At 43.0% G+C, this 20699-nt stretch overlaps 1 protein-coding gene across 6 annotated transcripts in view; it reads left to right on the top strand.

Annotated features, from left to right (window-relative positions):
• ep300a (EP300 lysine acetyltransferase a) overlaps window positions 1-20699 on the top strand; it is a 30821-nt gene continuing 10122 nt past the window's right edge. The window contains exons 1-20 of one of the 6 annotated variants that reach the window (XM_074620715.1): window positions 1-509; window positions 3382-4046; window positions 5390-5569; window positions 5890-6220; window positions 7607-7720; window positions 8061-8300; window positions 9306-9411; window positions 9533-9658; window positions 10279-10396; window positions 10793-10925; window positions 11627-11701; window positions 12028-12113; window positions 12391-12543; window positions 13693-14175; window positions 14408-14813; window positions 14985-15103; window positions 15397-15460; window positions 16373-16548; window positions 17593-17681; window positions 19666-19746. In XM_074620715.1, coding sequence (XP_074476816.1) covers window positions 416-509; window positions 3382-4046; window positions 5390-5569; window positions 5890-6220; window positions 7607-7720; window positions 8061-8300; window positions 9306-9411; window positions 9533-9658; window positions 10279-10396; window positions 10793-10925; window positions 11627-11701; window positions 12028-12113; window positions 12391-12543; window positions 13693-14175; window positions 14408-14813; window positions 14985-15103; window positions 15397-15460; window positions 16373-16548; window positions 17593-17681; window positions 19666-19746 — 3839 coding nt within the window. In that variant the 5' untranslated portion in view covers window positions 1-415. Of the gene's footprint in view, window positions 510-3381; window positions 4047-5389; window positions 5570-5889; window positions 6221-7606; window positions 7727-8060; window positions 8301-9305; window positions 9412-9532; window positions 9659-10278; window positions 10397-10792; window positions 10926-11611; window positions 11702-12027; window positions 12114-12390; window positions 12544-13692; window positions 14176-14407; window positions 14814-14984; window positions 15104-15396; window positions 15461-16372; window positions 16549-17592; window positions 17682-19635; window positions 19747-20699 lie in introns of all 6 variants that reach the window. The other 5 variants (XM_074620713.1, XM_074620711.1, XM_074620712.1 and 2 more) reach the window with 5 other exon arrangements.

Genomic DNA, 20699 nt, shown 5'->3' with positions numbered 1-20699 from the left:
GGTTGAAATGCCGGATGCAACCACGGGAGAGAGACCCGGGCACAGTTTATTTACATCCTCGGAGGCAGTGTAAGTTTAGAGGGGAAGCCGCTGCTGCTGCGTGTGTCTCCCTCTTTACTTTCACCGAACCCCCTCCTCCTCCTCTCCTCCTCTCCTCCTCCTCCGCTGGCAGAAATTTATAAAGAACAAAAAATCCTGCGAGGGAGGGAGGGGGGTTGATATATTCGCCGAGGCTGAAATCGAGAGGCGAACCCAGGGAAAGAGGAGTAATTTCTACACGGGACTTTCCCCCTCTTAGTCCCCCAAAAGGAGGGGGAAAAGTCGCAATATTGGAAACGAGAAGGACCGAGCTTCTAAAGGGCGTGAAAACGTCCGCAACTGTGGAGACTTTATATATTTTTATTTCGAAAAAAATATGGCCGAGAACGTTCTGGACTCTGGCCCGCCTTCAGCCAAGAGGCCTAAACTGTCGTCTCCGGCTCTCTCCGCCTCCGCCAGCGATGGAAACGGTAACTATTGTCTCATCATATCACCTCTTACGGGTTTATTAAACAATTTAGTTATCTCCAGGGGGCTTTGGTTGACTTAAAGGGGCGAGGAGACGCGGGATTACTCGTCTGTTTTTGTCGTAGCTGTGCTAACGTTAGCTCTCCTAGTGGACGCGAAGAGGAGCAGCTAGCTCGCAATGCTAACAGCCATTTTAGCCGGAGCTAGCTCTCCTGTTAGCATTGCGAGCTAACTAGCGCTAGGTAGGCTAGCTAACCTGAATGCGGGTCCTCAACTGACGGTCCCGTGTCTAATGGCTACTGTAGCCAGGGTGATAAGAAGCTCACTGCTTAACACAACTTATCATGAAGTTGCTGGTGTTGTGTTGGATTGACTGTCAGCTACAGATACACACAGACTGTTATTTTAGTTTTCAAGCGTCTAAAAGACAATCTGTTGTGTTGCCCCATCATAACTCAGACCCTTTCCCCATCTGATGTTAGCTAGTGCTGGTGGAAGCAGAGGTTGGTGGTGAGGCTAGAGACACATTTTAGGCCCACAGGTCTGATTGTTAAGCTCAAATTGCCATTGTTTTTTTCTTGTGGATGGCGTTGTGACAGCAGCTGGAATATAGTGGCCCCGAGAGCCAAACTGTGGAGCATGGACAGAGCCATGTCCTGCCACTGCGATGTTAACCGGTTAACCGGTTAAATCATCCAGACTTTACACACATTTACACAGTTACCTTGCATGATATATAGTCTGAGCATCAGTGCAAAGAGATCTGTACATCAGGGGTGCAATTAATTGTTTTACAAGATTATATGTGACACTACTACGTTGAGTGTTTATAGTTAAGTTGAGACATAAAAGCATATGACAAATTGAGGAGATTGATATGATAAATTGGTATAAGTTCTTGCATACTAGTACTCTAGTGCTTCGATAAGTGATTTGTTAATTTTCAGATTTAGTTCATTAAACTTCAGGGCTGCAACTGCAGATTATTGTCATTGTAGATCAATCACTTAACATAGTCACAATTCAATAATCCAGACGTTGCACACATTTATGTTACCTTGCATGATATATATTCTGAGCATCAGTTCAGTGCTGTCAAGTACTGTATATCAGGGGTGCATTTAATTGTTTTACAAGATTATATGTGACACTACTACGTTGAGTGTTTATAGTTAAGTTGAGACATAAAACCATATAAGATAAGATTAACGTTTATTAATCCCCAGAGAGAAATTCAGGTGTCAAAGCAGCAATATCAGCAAACCGAGTGAAACACAGGAGAGGTAAAGGTATACAAAAATTATAAAAACAATAATAGAGATATAAAATATACTGAGTGAACATAGTGTGTACAGTCCATCAATAAATACATGTAGTTTGTACAATAAATAAATGTAATATGTACATATGTGCAGTCTATAAAGTGGTATCTAGGATGTATAGTGTAAAGTAAGTGTAAAGTGCGCCAGTGGTTAGAGTCCAATATGACAAATTGAGAAGATTGATATGATAAATTGGTATAAGTTCTTGCATAATACTCTAGTGCTTGTACCTTCAAAAACAGTTTGCAAATTATGTTTGCTGCTGATTTGTTAATTTTCAGATTTAGTTCATTAAACGTCAGGGCTGCAACCGCAGATTATTGTCATTGTAGATCAATCATTTAACATAGTCACAATTCAATCATCCAGACGTTGCACACATTTAGGTTACTTTGCATGATATATATTTTTTGAGCATCAGTGCAGTGCTGCCAAGAAAGAGATCTGTATATCATGGGGTGCAATTAATTGTTTTACAAGATTATATGTGACACTTTAGTGTTTATAGTTAAGTTGAGACATAAAAGCACGTGACAAATTGAGAAGATTGGTATGATAAATTGGTATAAGTTCTTGTGTACTATTACTCTAGTGCTTGCACCTTCAAAAACAGTTTGCAAATAATGTTTGCTGCTGATAAGTGATTTGTTAATTTTCCGATTTAGTTCATTAAACGTCAGGGCTGCAACTGCAGATTATTGTCATTGTAGATCAATCATTTAACATAGTCACAATTCATTAAAATGTAAAAAAAAACACACAAAAAAAACACTGGCATATGACAATCACAAGCAGGGTTGGAAATTACAACTGCTGATAAAATAGTGGCTGCTAGTGTTGCACCAGCCAAAAAAACAATGGTTATCTATTGAGTGGCTAGTAGATTTTGGAGTCCACCCGCAAGAAATGTAATTTCCAACACTGATCACAAGTGACAGTTGGGACTAAATTAGATTTTGTAAACTTTGGGGGATGCTTTTTGGTCTTGATGTCCATTAGAAAGATACATGATGGACATCATGTGTCTTATTTGATTGCCGAAGCTCTCTGCTGTTGAACTCAGTGGTTACAGACTGACACAGTGAGCGTGCGTCTCTACCGACCTGGCTCCATTTTATGCCGTTACTTCTACGTCCATTCGTCACCTTGTCTGTACAAACCTGTCTTTGCAACATGTTGAATCACTTTACTGGTCAGGGGTTCTCCGTGCGAGCAGGCCATGTGGGTGTGTGTGTTTGCATATATGTTTGTGCATGCAGCTTTACACACAGGTTCTTCTGGATCTCACCTGAAGTTTAGTGCTCAGTTGTGTTGTGCTCGGTGGCTTGTTATTAATTTCTGATGGGAGGGAATTGTCCATACGCCTCTAAACAGCTTTTATCAGTTTTTAATGTCACGCATGCAATTGCATTTTCACTCATGCTGAAAAATGAAGGATTATACCAGCTTAACATGGCTGTGGCCCGTTTTTTCTTCCTCTCACCTTTCCCTGCATTGTCTCCCATCTCATTGGCTCTCCCCGCCTGAACTTTGCACTTCTTCTCCATTTTAGATTTCGGCTCACTATTTGACTTGGAGCACGATCTCCCAGACGAGCTCATCAGCTCTAACGAACCAGGCCTGGTCAATGGTGGGGACCTCAGCCAGTTGCACACCACTCTGGGAGGAGGACCTGCAGGGCTGGGTCCTGGAGGAGGCGGCGGAGGGCCAGGAGGAATGGGACTTGGGCTTGGCGGCGGCCAGGATGCGGTGGCCAAGCACAAACAGCTGTCCGAGCTTTTGCGTTCGGGGGCGCCCACCTCGACCCAACAAGGACACCAAGGAGCCATGGGCAGTCCGGGAGGCCCCAGCGCCATGGGGCAACACTTGGCGAACATGAAGGCGTCCCCAGGCCAGGGGCCTCAGCAGATGATGGGCCAGGGGCAGCAGCACCTCTCCCCTCAGCAGCAGGCCAACATGATGCAGCAGCAACAGAACGCTGCAGCCGGAATGATGGGTGGCATGAACAGGGCCATGATGGGAGCGCAGCAGAAAGGCAATAATGGACAGCAGCAGCCAGGCATGATTGGGAGCCAGGTGATGAATGGCTCCCCCAGGATGGGCTTTGGGAATCAGGGGATGGGTGGCAACAGCAACCTGCTGGCTGAGACCCTACAGCAGCAGGGAGCTGGGGGCCAGGCAGGGATGAGAGGCCAGCAACCTGGAGCCATGAACAAGGTAGGAACTCCTTCAATTATAGAAATATTTTCCTGTGGACATAACTTAACATTGCATATGAACCGTTTCATTCATTTTTTATTTTTTTATTTTGATGGAATTTATATGGAATAAGAAGGTTGTAAATGCCATATTGGGTGAAAATAGAATCTTGTATTTCAAGTAAACAACATATCATCATTTGTAGAACTCACATCATCCTCCAGTTAATGCTCAAAAACCTTTACTACTGTCTAAAACCTTACTTTTAAAACAGAAACATGGACTAATTTAGGCAAGCTTTAACAGCAAATTTTTGCACGATTGATTGTAGGTCAAGATCTTATGTTTATGTGTAAAATATATTCACAAATTATATTTAGCTTTTCCTTTAACTTAAGCTACTTTTCTGCAGCCTCCACCGAGAAAAAGATGCTTTTTTTGGGTATACAACCACGAAGTAGAGCTCTGTCTCCATGGCCGTATCTATGTATTTTAACGACGAGCGACGCACATGCTTGGGAGTCGAAGTGGCAAAAAAAAAACTGCTCTGCTTGTGTGATTGACGGCCCCACAGGAGTGACAGTAAAAATGTTGCAGCGGCAGGCTGCTGCTGAATGAATGTGGTGATGTTTGATTTAGCCATAGAGATCAAAAGCAGTGAGTGAGAGGGTTTCCATGTTCGGTATAGGGAGCAGTAAAAGAAAAATGCAGTGGACCCTCAGAAGGAGACGGAAGGAACAAGGAGGAGAGGAAAGACACGGATGAGGAATAGATTAGTGATTAAAACAAGTTCAAATAACTCCTTCAATGTGCATGTGGGAGAAAAGAGGAACTATTCACATCAGATTGCTATTAGACACTCTGCTAGCTACTGTTAACTTCTGTTGATGTTAAGTTGTGATTAGCTTAGGTTTTGAATTATAATTTTTGAATGATTTAATTACACATTACTTGATGCTGTAACCCTGGTTTTAGAAGTACATTTTCTCTTTTCTGTAGTAGGTAATTGCTCTTGAGCAGTAGAAAGCTAAAGTGGTAAAAACTTCTTTTTTTGGGATGAAAACTTTGGCTTTGGTGGAGTTCATGGTGTGAGGAAATATCCATCAGTCCGGCTCATTTAACAGTTCAGATTTGAGATCTTGGGGTGTCACTGGAAGATTATAAGAACACAAAATACTGTTGCATGTACAGTTCAAATGTGATCACTGATAGCATCAGTGAAATGTGGTTGCAACATAGTTAATTGTGGTCTTACTTTGCCTGATGTATCCTGCATAACTCTCTTCTACTCCTTTATAGCTCTTCATTATTCTGACTAACTCCCCGTCTCTCCTCTCTCGTCCTTTTTTTTTTACTCCTAGTTGGGAATGATGGGTAACCCAGGGGGCCCTTTTGGAGGTCCGTATGCAGGGCAGGGGAATCAAGGTCTGGGAGGCGCAGGGCTGGGCCCTCAGCTCCAGAACAAAGGTCCCATGGCCAACAGCCTGGCCCAGTTCAATGTGGACAAGAAGAACCAGCCCATGCAAGGAATGGCCGCCATGGTAGGGAACGAATACAAACTCTGTGAAAAAATGTTTGTGTGTCAGATGCAAGTGTGCTATAATTCTGTTACCAAGTTGGCAGATTTAAGTATCAGCTCAAAATGATTCCCTTATCTCTCATGTCTTCCCTCCTACCTTTCTTCCCACCGCACCACTGTACCTGTTTTTTTTTTTTACTTACCTCACTTTTTATTATAAATTAAACACCGCCTCCTCTCTTCTTATTCTGCTCTTCCTTACTCCTTGTTACCTTCTGCGTTTTACTCTCCCTATTTCGTATTTATTTACCTTTTCTTATTCCCTCCTACTTCACTTACCAGGGCTCCCAGCAGTCACAAACGGGCGTGGGCGGTCCCTCCGTTGCACCTGTGGGAGGATCCCCGGGGATGGTGCCCAACGCTCAGGCAGGTCTTGTCGGTCCCGGTGCCCAGGTCTCTGCAGCATCTGCCGCTGCCGGAGCACCACCCACAGCCGACCCCGAGAAGCGCAAGCTAATCCAGCAGCAACTGGTACTCCTGCTCCACGCGCACAAGTGCCAGCGGCGGGAGCAGGCCAACGGCGAAGTCCGGCAGTGCAACCTGCCCCACTGCCGCACCATGAAGAACGTCCTCAACCACATGACTCACTGCCAGGCTGGCAAGTCCTGTCAGGGTGAGTTGAGGGGATGCTGCATGCTCCTGCACTCAGTGGATAGCCATGATGTGTCCCTGCGTTGTTACAGAGACATTTGTGTTATAAAAGATAATATATTTGATGTTTTATATTATAATCAACAAACGCAGTGAGATCATAATCATTCTGTGTTTATCCAGTTACAAATATTGTCTGTGTTGATCCACTCTGATATCGCTTGTACATCATCGCTATACACGAATCTGGGGAAGTATCAGAAGTAGTCGCCATTACTATGGTGGCATCTCCCTCTAGTACGTGTGCTTTTGAATGCAAGTTGTCCTAAGAATTTTCTACTTTTACCTTTACTTTTTATGTAACGTTACTATTGACAACGATTTCTAGGAGTTTGGGAAGAACCTGAGCAGTTCTCAGCCGAACTAACATTAGTGGGCTGAGACACCGTTTAAGGGCTGCGGTGGTCCCACCGAATAAATGAACTCACTCAATTAACTGTGGTGTTATTGTGAAATATAACGTTTGTTGCTCTAACCAGGGCAACCTAATGACCACAAAGTAAACATCATTCAGTCGGCATCACAAACAGAACACATACAAAGTGTCTGCTAACTGTGTTAACTTGTGACTCTCAGCAGAATGCTTCGTGGTTGCTTGTAGAGGCGGTAGCTGTGTCCTCGTAAAAGCCTTCAATTTGACTTTAATCAATATTAAATACATACTCATCTGTGTTTATTATCTACGCCAACCATTGACATAAGTTACTACGAGCAACCATGGATACTTTGGGCTAAAAGTACCCAGTTAGTACTGTTAGCAAGCATTAGAGTCACTATGACTTGCCACAGCAGTAATGGCGGTGCCGCTAGATGGCGGAACGCACAAAGCGCTTGCCAGATTTGACTCCATTGTCGTCCCAAAAATACTATTCAAACATAAGGAAGCCATATTGTATCGGTTGACATATTCCTTTCGTTGCGATCGACACGGCCAGTTTATTCTGAAACAACTGATTCTTGTGATTTATTTTCTATAGAGTAGCTCTGTCTTAATGTCACCGTGCACGCTCAGAGATGAGGTTCAGTGTTGACACTGATTTGATTTCTGAGGTTGACGAGTTGAGATAAATTAAATACACTGGCTGTGCTCCTCCTAATAAAGGAATATGTCACCTAATGCAACGGTATATCTCTAAAGTAAACGATGCTGGAGGTTATATAAGGCTACACAGACAATACTTGTTAGTTTGTTTTCTGTGTGTCAGCAGCATTTCTTAATCTTTTTTTCCCATGACCTCACTGTTTAATTTTTGTTGTCCTGCCTCTTTTCCCCTCCCTCATACACCTCTGTGTTTCCCAACCCTTTCTGGCTGTCTAACTGCTCTTTCCCCCCCCTCCCCCCCCTCAGTTGCTCACTGCGCGTCATCAAGGCAGATCATCTCCCATTGGAAGAACTGCACCCGACACGACTGTCCCGTCTGTCTGCCGCTAAAGAATGCCGGAGACAAGAGGAACCCGCAGTGTGAGTGTCTGTATCTGACCAAGCAGTGTTATACATTCCTTTTCTTAAAACTGTACACCTTATTGATATTATCATATTGTGTTATTGTGAGATCATCATCAATTCCACTTATTTTTGTTGTGATTTTACAAATACATTGATATATATAGTGCTATTAATATTGTGATACCTTATATTGCCTAGCCTCGCTCTGGTCTGGATAGGAATTACGATAATAGGATTTGCAGCTTTTGCATAGATATTCAGTCCCAGGGTTTTCTTATATTTAGTTTTTATTATTCTGTTGAGCAGATCAGATGTATTATTAACACTCTCCTGTCCTGTCTTTATATCCTAACAGCTCTACTCAGCGCGGCCGCTGCAGGTCTGGGCAGCTCTCTCGGGGCAGTACCCGGTGGCCAACCAAGTACTCCCAACCTCAACCCGCCGAGCCAGATTGACCCCAGCTCCATAGAAAGAGCCTACGCAGCCCTGGGCCTCACCTACCAGGGCAACCAGATTCAGGTGCAGACTACCCAGCCCAACATGTCCAATCAGGGCTTGCCAGGCCAGGCTGGCATGAGGTCTCTGAACCCAATGGGTGAGTTGAGATGCATGTTCACTGGCTTTACTCTCCAGAAAGATATACTTTCCCCTGTTACCAATAGCACTCAGAGCAATTTTTCCAGAGCCCAGGCAATAATTTGAAAAAGCACTTAACATTTTCAGAATAAGAGAATTACATAGTATATCATGTAATATTATATAGTTCGATGCTTCAAGTGGCCTTCAGTAGTCGCGTATTGCCAGCAGGAAGTCTGGAAATTGCCTGCCAAAAGTATCTTTCAAAGGACTCCAGGTAAAAACATAGAGGACCCCTGTAGATGCAGTAGGGCTGGGCAATATGGCCAAAATCTTCTATCACCATCTAGGTCATTTCATATCTCAAAAAACTATATAAATCACAATATAGCATGTTTTCTAGTAATTAAATAAATAAATAGTCTATATGGAATAACCACATGGTAAAGCCTATTTTTGTGAATTAAATACTTAACAAATGAAAAGTATGGAGTATTTTCTAAATTATTTAAGAACTATACTGCAAAATGAACATAATGGTTTCAGAAATTATATAGAAAAAAAATGATTTCCATATATATATATATATATATATATATATTTCCAGCTATACACTGACTGTTTACATGCATGCACACAAAGATTATCAGATGAAGACAATAGTTTGATTTATCTGAGTTTGATCAGATTTTCCAAGAAATTTGAGTTTGTATGTTGGTGTCTTGTTATTTACAATTTAAACAATGTAATTGTGTATCACGATATCTCGATATACGATTTCATCACGATAAAATTCTATTGAAAGACTTTAAATTAAATAATATATATATATATTTTTTTAAATCATATTGAATTATCGCCCAGCCCTAAGTCAGATCAGTACCTCAATAATATGTTTTTGATGCCATGTAGCTTGAAGACATTACTGAGTACATGTCCAAGAGCAAGGTGTATAACTGTGTTATTATTAGTTGGGGAACACAAGGAATGCAAACGTATGATGTCCTGTCCTTTCCATGTGCAGGTACGAATCCTATGGGAGTCAATGGAGGTGTGGGATCTTCGCCTCAGAGCCAACAAGCCAGCCTGCTGCAGGACACCATGATGCACCTCAATGTGAACAGCCAAGGGTAAGAAGGAACACACAGATACCTTGATTAGAAGAACCTATCATGGCTACATCAGACCACGGCACACACATCTATATTTTATTAAGAGAGGGTAATCATTATGTCCTCCTATCTCTCCCAGTCTGATGAATGATTCCGGTGGGGTCGGCTCCATGCCCACAGCAGGCCCCCCCTCATCCTCAGGCATGAGGAAGAGCTGGCATGAGGACATCACGCAGGACCTACGAAACCACTTGGTACACAAACTGTAAGTATTAAAGAGGAGCTCCACACTATTTCTTTTTGCACTGTACATTTGATCGTGTTCTTGTTGGCGTATTATGTTATGCCAAGGGATTTTTCCACCAATATGCATATTGTGGGAGTGTAGACAGACTGATTGGACTTGAAAAAGTTCAGTTAAGCTGGGTGATTGTAGCCCCAGTTTGTGCCACTCGCATATAACTGCTGGCAAGATATAACATCAGCAAGCCTTCATAAGCGCACTGGTGGAGAGACAATGCCGTACTTAAACAAGAGATTTATTCCTCTTCAGCAGCAGTAAACGCAACTCATGTACCAGGCAATAACTGTGCTATATTCAGAGCTTAACAAGATATTTATTGCTGACGAACAGTAACGTTAACCACAATAAACACCAGGGCTATGACTATGGCACTTTCCCAAAGACACATGCAAACTCACCGGGTAATGCCTCTTTTAGTAAAGCCGCTAGCCCAGCTACAACACAGGTAACCACAAAGAAATGCTCTCAAAGGGACTACAAATTTGTTTAAGCAGTACTTTGACTGAGACCTGAGTTAACGATTACACTTTCACCTTCTTTCTTCCTCTTTTTGCTTCCCTTCTTTGTTCTCCCACCCACAGTGTTCAGGCCATCTTTCCGACTCCAGATCCCGCCGCGCTCAAGGACCGTCGAATGGAGAACCTGGTGGCCTATGCCAGAAAAGTCGAGGGAGACATGTATGAGTCAGCCAACAGCAGAGTAAGTCGCCATCTCCTTCAGCTCAGTGTGTTACTCAGAAAAGAAGGGAGAGACTGCTGGGAAGTTTCATCATTTGTCATTTTGCAGCTGTAGCCAGCCACTTGTTAGCCCGTTAAGTTAAAAAAAAAAAAAGCACAATTGTTGGACGTAGGTGAAAACCTAGAGCGTATGAGCTTGACTGATGAATTACTTTAAGTTTACTACAGCAGAGAACGCCCTTCATGTGTGTTATACTGTTGCTAACTTGTCTTTTTTTAGTTAGAGATCCTCAAATAACTTTTACTGTAGTTGTATTCATTTCATCAAGAGTAGATATTCAAAGAGTGTTTTTCTACTGCTCTTCCATGTTCGGAGAAATCTACCCCCCCTTATTTCGTTACTCTCTCTTTTCGCCAGGCTGAGTACTATCACCTGCTAGCGGAGAAGATCTATAAGATCCAGAAGGAGCTGGAGGAGAAGAGGAGGACCCGGCTCCAGAAGCAGGGTCTGGGTATCGGGATGGGTCAGCCCCCCACTGGACTGCCTCCAAGTGAGTGGACATTCAGCATACGTAGACTTGGATGAGCTAATGTTAACGCTGGGCTGCACGCATTCATGTGAATGAATATTTAATCCGGCGGGAATGTGACATTGGGACATTTTAGCATTGTTTTGTATCTCTTACCTCGTGCTTTGAGATGTAAAGACAGCCATGATGTGTGACTGCAGATATGTTACTACAGGATTATTTATATCATATTGTATTATCTTGATGTCCTCTTTTTAATGCATTTGGCAGAATTTAAGGGCCCAATTAAGTCAATTTTCAAGATCTAGTTTTCTTGTTTATTAGACAAAGGGTGCAATCACGCCACCGGATTTTAAAAGTGACTGAATAGATTTACCCGTAGCTTGTTTATTGGACAGTTTTGTCATCCTACGTGGTTGGAAAATGGTGAGCTGTTAAGGGGAGTTAACGTGAATCTCGTTTTTCCTCTGCCAATTTTGCCATGCATTACACCTTGTCCAGTGTTTTCTCACAGAAAACTTTCCTTCCAGGTGTCTCTGTTCAGTCATTTTTTTGCCACAAGTTCAAATAATACTGATCTTATCTCACCAAACAAATAGAAAAAAAGATTAAACATTTGTACAAACCACACAATCCACACGTGCTTGGTTGGTGCAGCTCCACCTCTCCCTCTCTCCTATGCACAGACTTAATTTTTTAAGCTTCAGTCTCTGTTCTTACAGACGGTCCCCTCCCTGACCCATCAATGGTGCGACCAGCTGGACCAAATCAGATGGTCAGCAGGATGCAAGTCCCAGGTAAAGAACCACTGTTAAGCAGGACGCATTATTTAAATTCATCAGTTTATGGTAGGACCACAAATTTGACACATTTTAGTTGTTGTATCAGCACAAATGCAAATTTAAGTCAAAAAGACAAACTCCTTTTTTCACAAGAATGGTTTACAAGTGTTATTTTTTGGTGTTGACGGCGCATTGTGTTTAGGACACTTTTACACAACAACATAGAAATCACACTCCTGCACAATGCATGGGAACTATTTAAGAACAAAATACAATATGTACTGTGGTTTCCACACTAAATGTTCTGTGTTGTATCATAACAGTCTCTGTGTTTTTGTCAGGTATGAATCAGTTCAATCAGATGGGGATGCAGTCTATGGCCCAGAGGTCCACGCCTCCTCTCCCCATAGGAGCACCTGGTAACCAGGTCAGTACTGATCACACACCGTGTATCACATAGTATAGTTTTTAATGTGCCCATAAACACAATTTAAGAATTCACTTGAGTGTACTGTGTCTTTTTATACAGTGGCTACCAGAGTGTATTGTTTGAAAGTTCAAAGAAGTATGAGTATCAAAATACAATTTAAATGGGCAGAAGCTGAATTGTTACTAGCTTACATAAATGCTGCTTTAACCAGTCAGATGGCTTGGCAGAAAAGTCGCATAGGCATTTTTAACCCCTTGCCCTTTGAATCCTCTAGATGGGAATGGTCGCGCCCAGGATGGGGCAGCCTAATGTCAACCAGCTGCAGAACCAGTATCTGTCCCAGGGACAGTTTCCTGGCTCAGGACCAGGAGTTGGACCAGCTCAGCCTGGGATGACCCAACCTGGAGCCCAGTCAAGCATGGCACAGGTAAGGTTGCCTAAAGTTATCTATCCTGTTAGTCAGAGATTTATTAATAGGGAATGTGTGGCAAGTTTATCTTTTATTTAGGACAGCGGTTGATTCTGAAGCACAAAAATTTATTTTGTCTTTCAGCATTCTGTATGATAAGAAATATTCTAAGGATACAGTTACAATCAGTAGACTTTACCTTTATGATGTATACTCTATCAAATACTTCACAGCATCTAAAGTTGGAGGATTGTAGATGCTAGTGTAAAATGCAATTGTTTGACCAATCAGGACCATCCAGTACAAACAAACAACACCCCAATAGTTCCTTTACCATTAGAGAGTACTACTATTAGGGACCTAGAGTAGGGACCTTTTGGGACAGGATCTTTGGTTCTGGAAAGACATTTAGAAATGTAGCGTTCTTTAAAAACAATCATGGGTTAATAGAAAAGTACCTGTAATATACGATGCCTAAAATTAAACCACTGAGGACCTGGTAAACAACTTCTCCTTCTGGAGCTTTGTTGTTATGCAAATAATTTTTTTTGATGATCCTAAGGCCGCTTTCACAAGCCAACTTTTAGTCTCTTTTAATCAAACTCCGGTGCGCAGTAATTGTACTCAAGTGCGCAACAAAACAAACGATCCGAAATGGCTTGTGAGAGGCCCGTTTCCAAGCAAACCAAAATGCAGGCTGCCTGTGCGGCCATTTGTTGAGATGGAGACAGTTAAACGACAGGTTATCATGAGTGGGAGAGGACAGACCTGCACTTCTGCAGAAGTCCGATGTTTGCTTGACATCTGGGCCGAAGAGAACATACGGAATATGATGCAATATGCAATATTTCAAAGTTCCCTGCAAAGTGGCAGCTCTCGAGACGAAAAAGATAAATTCTCTCCTTCGTACATGCCCCTCAGCTAATTAGTTTCTTAATTTGGTCCGCTTTAATTTGTGCACTGTGAAACTGAACCATACTAAATAGAAAAGGAACCAAAAGTATCAATTTCATTCTGATTCGGACTAGCCAAACGGACCACTGTGTGTGAAAGCGCCCCAAGAGTCATGTCATACGTGCTTAATGTTCTGTTAAAATACCTGAACCTTAATTGACCCTCTTCCTGTCTGTCACCCCTCTCTTCACCCTCATCTTCTTCTATCCTAAGACGCAGATGGGCACTCCTCCTTCTCTTCCAGTTGCTAGTCCTCTAGCACAGCCGGGTTCAGTCGGCGGCCCCGGTAGCGTCTCTGCAGTGGGGCCCATGGGTCCTCAGAGCGTGGGCGGCGGAGGTCCCAACTCGGTCGTCGGAGCCCCCTCAATGACTCCACCTAACGCAAATCAGCAACCCAACTCCATCCCCCATTTGGCAGCCATGCGCGGCTCGCCCTCCCCCGCTCACAGCCGATCTCCTACTCCTCACCAAACGCCCCCCAGACTAGCCGGCTCCCAGACCCCGCAGCCGCACACCCCTAACGCACCGCAGCTGGGTCCACCTTCAGTCCCCCAGCAGAACCAGCTGAGCCAGGGCCCCGGCTCCAACAAGCCCCTCCAGCAGCAGCAAATGGGGTCCGCTGGTTCGACCACTCCATCCCACCCTGGAATGGCCTCCAGCTCGATGCCGCATGGCGCTCAGCTGCCACGCACTCCGGTCAGTGTGATTTAGCCCTTTAGAAAACTTGCACACTTAAGATCAGTTCACCATATTCCATGGATTCCATTGATCATATAGCAGTAACTCATGTCCTTAAGGTTTATTTTAATCTGCTGCGTCCCCATATATGGCTTGGTCTTTATCATGAGACCAAACATTTTACCGTTGCCTCACTTCGTCATATTCACTATTTCCGTGCACCTGAATTTTTTTTTTTGTCTCCCTCTAGTTGTCCCAAAAGGGTTCCTTCCCAGCGGACAGTCAGGCTCTGACCCCAGCCTCGGTCAGCAGCCTGGACGCTTCCTCCCAGCAGCCGCAGTCGAACGCTTCAGCCGCCAACCTCGACCCCAAGATGGAGATCAAGCAGCAGGACGACGAGGACGAGAGCGACCCCGGCAGCTGCTCCAAAGGAGGGAAGCTGAGCAACATCAAAATGGAGGAAAAGCCTGTGAAAATAGAGCTGAAAAAGGAGGAGTGTTTCGGAGAGGGAGGTAAAGGGCTTTCCATGGATACATCGACGACGAAGCCGGTGGCGAGCATCAAGACGGAAGACAGGAAACCGGAGATAAAGAAGGAGGTGAAAGAGGAAGAGGAGACGTCGGAGGCAGCTACACCAACCCCAGTGAAAAAGAAGAGTAAGAAGGACTTTTGATCTTATATGCACTATTTAAACATCTCATTGTATATAATTATTGATCTAAATTGGATGTTTTTCTTTTTTTTTTGGTCATGGAAGCAGTGTATAATGGAAGTTTTTCGATCACTCTTTAATCCCATTCTCCTCTCTGATCTCTATTTCATCCCAGTCTTCAAGCCAGAGGAGCTTCGTCAGGCCCTGATGCCCACACTCGAATCTCTGTACAGACAAGATCCAGAGTCTCTGCCCTTCAGAATGCCTGTAGACCCGCAGCTACTGTGCATACCTGTACGTATCCCTGCTGAGGTTGACATGTATTTGTTCCTGTGCCTTGTATAAACTGCACTGTCCCTGTCAGTGTTCACCACATCAATGTGTTCTTCTCCTCACTAGCTTAATTGAAACTGTGGTGTAGTTCCCCCACTTTGTGAGAATTTGTGCAAAAAATCCAACATCTCCTGACTGCTGTCGCTTGTGATATATTTAGGATGTAGTTTCCAAACATCTTGCTTTACTTTTTGATGTACTCACAAAAGTTTAAAGTGCTCAGTTTTAAACACATGCCCACTGTGTTCTTGCAGGACTACTTTGATATTGTGAAGACACCCATGGATTTGTCTACTATCAAACGAAAGCTGGATACAGGTTAGTACTTGCTGCTTAAGGGGCCCGTTCACATGCCGTGTCTAAACGCATGGAAAGCCACTTTCTTTCTTTTTTTATCCAAGGTGCTTGGAAGGTTGCCCTCCTGTCGCGCCTGCCGTTACTAGGCAACCAAAACCTGCGTGCTGCGATGACAATGATGATGAAGTTGTGGTAATTTAGCAGTAAAAGCCTCACTGACTAAACTAAACAAAGTCAAAACAAAGAGAAATGCATTTTCCAGCACTGACCCTCACAGTAGCTCTACTGCTCTATTGTCAGTTTGGCTCACCTTCCAACTGGATCTTGTGACATCCTCGGACAGAAAGGGTGAAGCAAGTAAATAGTCCGTGGGACAGATCATAAAGCTCTGGGTAGTCCTGCACTAAAATGATTAACCTCTCTTCCATATATTTACTGTAGACTGATATTTACAGAAGAAAGAAAAGATACCTGCCAGCTGTGATTGGTTATTCCTTGTCACATGACATGCGCGCTGCAGCGTTCCAAAAGTTTAACTATTTTTATTTTGGGGCACAGTGTTGCACCATGAAAAAGAGGTGCCGGGGAACGCTTGCGCGTCCTTCCGTGCGTCTACTTTGACAACAATAGATTTGAGGGTGCAAAAAACCTGGCATGTGAACGGCCCCTAATATGACAGAGTGTGGTCATCCCTGGGCAATGTAATTGACCACAATAAAAGATGGATCAAATTGTGAAGATGTAAGTGAGTTTGTGATCAAGTTTAGGAATATAAAGACAAACGTTCATTGAACTGCACCATTTGTCTTGCTGTGTTACAAAGAATAACATTTATAGGAGATGCTCCAATGAGCTAACTATCTTTAGTTTGGAGCGTTTTTTTTTTTTTTTTTTCATTTTCATCACCCGTCATGTTTTGTGTTGTGGTTGTAGGTCAGTACCAGGATCCCTGGCAGTATGTGGATGACATCTGGCTGATGTTCAACAACGCCTGGCTGTACAACCGCAAAACATCCAGAGTCTACAAGTACTGCTCCAAGCTGGCCGAGGTTTTTGAGCAGGAGATCGATCCCGTCATGCAGAGCCTTGGCTACTGTTGCGGGAGGAAGGTGAGACGGAGTGCTGGAATGTTATATTAGTATTTGACACTAGTCAGTACTCTTTCTGTATTTTGTATGGCCACTCTGTTCGCCACATTAAATCTGTGCTTGATAAACTTAAAGGCTGAACGGTGACACTGAAACCTTCTTGTTTTTGCGGTTTCAAATTAGCAGTTTTGAAACTTAACTTCAGATGTTTTTGGTAAAGCTCAGCACGTAATCTTACCTTCAGGTGAACAGAGCCTCCTCTGAGATACAGAGCGTATGAAGTTATGTACGTTGAATATGTGTCTGGATAAGGTGGTGTGTATGAATGTCGCGAGTATGTTTCAGATGCAGAAATTAACTCCCATCATTCACATCCGATAGTGGAAGCAGTGAAGTGTGTTCATAGCTAAATTTGGCCTTGGGCATACCAACACCATATCACATTTCAGCTCTCATTAGACTCTGCTATTTTTGGGTTTTGCAGACAAATAACAAAAGTGATTGGGCCTTATTATGAGAGGCTGGCTGAGGGGTCTACTTCTGACAATGGCACAAAGCAAAGTGGCCCTGGATGTAACAGTAGCTGTAGTAACTTTTTACAAAACTAAGCCAAACAGACATTAGCTCGACTCCACTGTGGGGAGTTTACGGCTGCAATGCGGATGTAGGTTCAGCTCCCACAGCAGGACCTACATCTTTTTAAAATGATATTTCTTTTTTTTTATTTCATCACATATATTTTTCAATGTTCACATCCCTGTCAATATTTGTGACCACACGAGTATTATATATCCCTTGCCATAATTTATTCAGACAACAGGAATTTGTAAAATGATGTCACACATCAACACAGTTCCACTCGAAGTTCATAAACTACAAGTCTCGTTTGAGTTAAAGTTCACTTTAGTTGTATTATAAGCCGTACCAGTCAATGTTAACTACCACTGGAAACCCAGAGAGATCTTTACGTGGTGTTGAACCTCGATTAGCTGAATTGGGTGTGACTAAAGTTCCCATTGTTGATGGTCAAGAGATTAATATGTTCTTTATGTTTCTGTCCGTCAGCTGGAGTTCTCGCCTCAGACACTGTGCTGCTACGGAAAGCAGCTGTGCACTATTCCCAGAGATGCTGCTTACTTCAGCTACCAGAACAGGTATGGAGGGAGTGACGAGATGGATGGATGGATGGGTCAGTAGAAGAGGAAGGGATTATAATAGAGATGAATTGGGAAATAACAAGTGTGCATTGAACTGAATTGCACTGAGGGAGATTTTTCAAAGTGTTCATCTGATTAATCTTGTTTCCCCAAACGCTTCCCTTCACTTCACGTTCCCCGTTTATATACCTTCACGTGGTGCCTAAAGCACTGGCATTTTAACAGTCGGTCCTATCTTCTCACATTCTATAAGTTGTTCTTGGTGTCATGAAACTAATCTATAAATAACACCTCAGCACAGAAAAGTATTTCAGCGTTTACTGAAAAGGCTGCACAGACAAAGCAAAGAAAATGCTATTCGTGCTTTTGCGTAAAATTCTATGGGCATTTTCTTTTAGGACGAAGCAGCAAAAATCTTTGTTACCGCTCTTCTAAAGTGGTGGACACACTACCCGCGTCAAGAGCGCGTGGCGGCTGCATGGCGTGTTGTTTTTTATTTCGGCGTCCATGTTAACAGACGCGCGTCTATTTTATAGAATAGAAGTCTCCCCTATTTTTCACGCGAGCCGCTCGCGTCTCAGCTGCATCTCTCAGCAGCAACAGACAGTGAAGGTGATCTATTGACAGTATATTAACATCATATCAGCAACATAATACAGTTTACATGTCTAGACATCTGTAGAATATGTCACGGGCAGTGAAGGTGATCTATTGACGGTATATTAACTTCATACCAGCAAGACTTTACTACAGTTTCGATGTCTATCTGTAGAATATGTTACGGAGATGAAAAAAAGTAAAGACTTATTTTTAAATCAACACTTCCTGCTTTCATTTCAAAATAAAAGCCCTCAGGCGTTTTTTCTATGGACCGAATCCCTTCATTTGTTAACACGAGGCTTTTATTCTGAAATATGAGCAGTCAGTGCTATGACACATTCAGTCACTTTGAGAGCTCCATGAATTGATAAAGTTTGGGGTTTAAATCAACACTTTCTGCTTTTATTTCGAAATAAAAGCCATCAAGCGTTTTTTCTGTGGACAGAATTCCTTCATTTGTTAACACAAGGCTTTTATTCTGAAATATGTGCCGGGACAGTGTTCTAGAACACAGAGTGACTTGGAAAGCTCAATGAATGAATATAGTACGGAGTTTTAATTGTGGATTATTACTATTATTTACAAATTACCACACGCAGCCGACACGCGTCTGGTGTGAACACCAGACTCGTGCATCACGCAGCCGCCACGTGATGCAGCCGCCACGCGACGCAGCCGCCACGCGCTCCTGACGTTGGTAGTGTGCCCACCACTTAACACGGTGGTCCGTTCCGTTCAGATTTTGTATTCTTCAGTATTTTACACACCCATGAAAACCTTACTGGAATGTGACAGGACCGACTTTAAAATGAACTGCTTGAATGAATGAATGAACAGCTGAGCAGCTGTCTGTGCTTACTTGTTCATATTCGTTCAGTGTCTGTATTATGTCCCGTTACCACTTCCTGCTCAAGTTCCCTCCTCACGTTTAGCTGCCGTTGACTCTGCTCCTGCTCTGTTAGCTGTGATGGTGCTTGCTGTTGCTCATCCTCTCATGTCCAAATTGCTAATCTGTGCCTTGCCTCGGCTCTCTGCTGTGTGTTGTCTTGGATGTTCGTCTCTTCTTGTTCCTGCTCCATTTGTCTGTCCTCCCCTTCCGATGGCTGTGGTGTCAACATTGGCTTGCTTTTGGCTTGAACAACCATGCACTTCCAAAACCTTTCATCCCCCATCCCCTCACCCCCTCAAAAATCATGACTGGCTGTTGCGATGACGACTTCCTGCTGTCCTGCGCTCCTACTTCCTGCTTGCTCCTGCTTGTGGCACCCTGCCTTGCCCATGTCCTGTACCAATTGGTGACTGCCCTCCCATGCGCTGTCTGTGATTGACTGTGCCATGGGGAACGGTGTAGATCACCAAAATTTGGGCTTGTTGCTGACAGGTACCACTTCTGTGAGAAGTGCTTCAACGAGATCCAGGGAGAGACTGTTTCCCTGGGCGACGACCCCACCCAGCCACAGACGTGAGTATTAGTCCATTCAATAAGCAAGATAACTCCAGTTAAAAAATTCTTGTTCTATTTGAAAAGTGATCATCAACATTCCTGGTATTATAAGCGCGTTTTCTACCTACTCTTAAAATTGTATTTGACAGTTAACTTTTACAGCAGGGACAGATGATGTAGCCTGTACTCGACAGTTCTGTTGTTATTGCTGAATAATATGGCTTTTTTTTTTTTACATTTGAAGCTTTTATTGAGTGTTTCGAATGAAGCTTCAAATGTCTGTCGTCATAATTTATGGTGTTGTTAGAGTGCTACTAGAGCGCTCCTTTAATAAAGTTGCATGCCTTCCTTTGTGTGTGGCAAGCGGGAGAGCAAACTTTTTTTTGAAAGGCTAAACGCTAAAGAATATGGATTGAATTAGAATATTTCCTTAGAGAAAAACTAGGGCTCTCAATTGATTAAAATATTTAATTGCGTGATTGTCCATGATTGAATCACGATTAATTGCACATTTTGTATCTGTTCAAAATGTACCTCAAAAGGATATTTGTCAAGTATTTAATACTCTTATCGACATGGGAGTGGGTAAATATGCTGCTTTATGCAAATGTATGTATGTATATTTTAATTATTGGAAATCAATTAACCTAAAACAATGACAGATATTGTCCAGAAACCCTCACAGGTACTGCATTTAGCATAAAAAATATGCTCAAATCATAACATGGCAAACTGCAGCCCAACAGACAACAACAACTGTCAGTGTGTCAGTGTGCTGACTTGACTATGACCTGCCCCAAACTTTATGTGATTATCATAAAGTGGGCATGTCTGGCCATGACCGTTTTTCATCGCCAAAGTTTTGCGCAAGTTTGAAGCGTTATTTAGCCTCTTTCTCGACAAGCTAGTATGAGTTACTATTGGTTAGTAACAATACATTCAGTTGGTCTTTTAGTTTCATATGATGGCAG

This window comes from Sebastes fasciatus, chromosome 20 (assembly GCF_043250625.1).
Source record: "Sebastes fasciatus isolate fSebFas1 chromosome 20, fSebFas1.pri, whole genome shotgun sequence".
Lineage (NCBI taxonomy): Eukaryota > Metazoa > Chordata > Actinopteri > Perciformes > Sebastidae > Sebastes > Sebastes fasciatus.
Note: the sequence above shows the minus strand (reverse complement) of the source record. Positions and strands in the feature narration are given on the sequence as shown.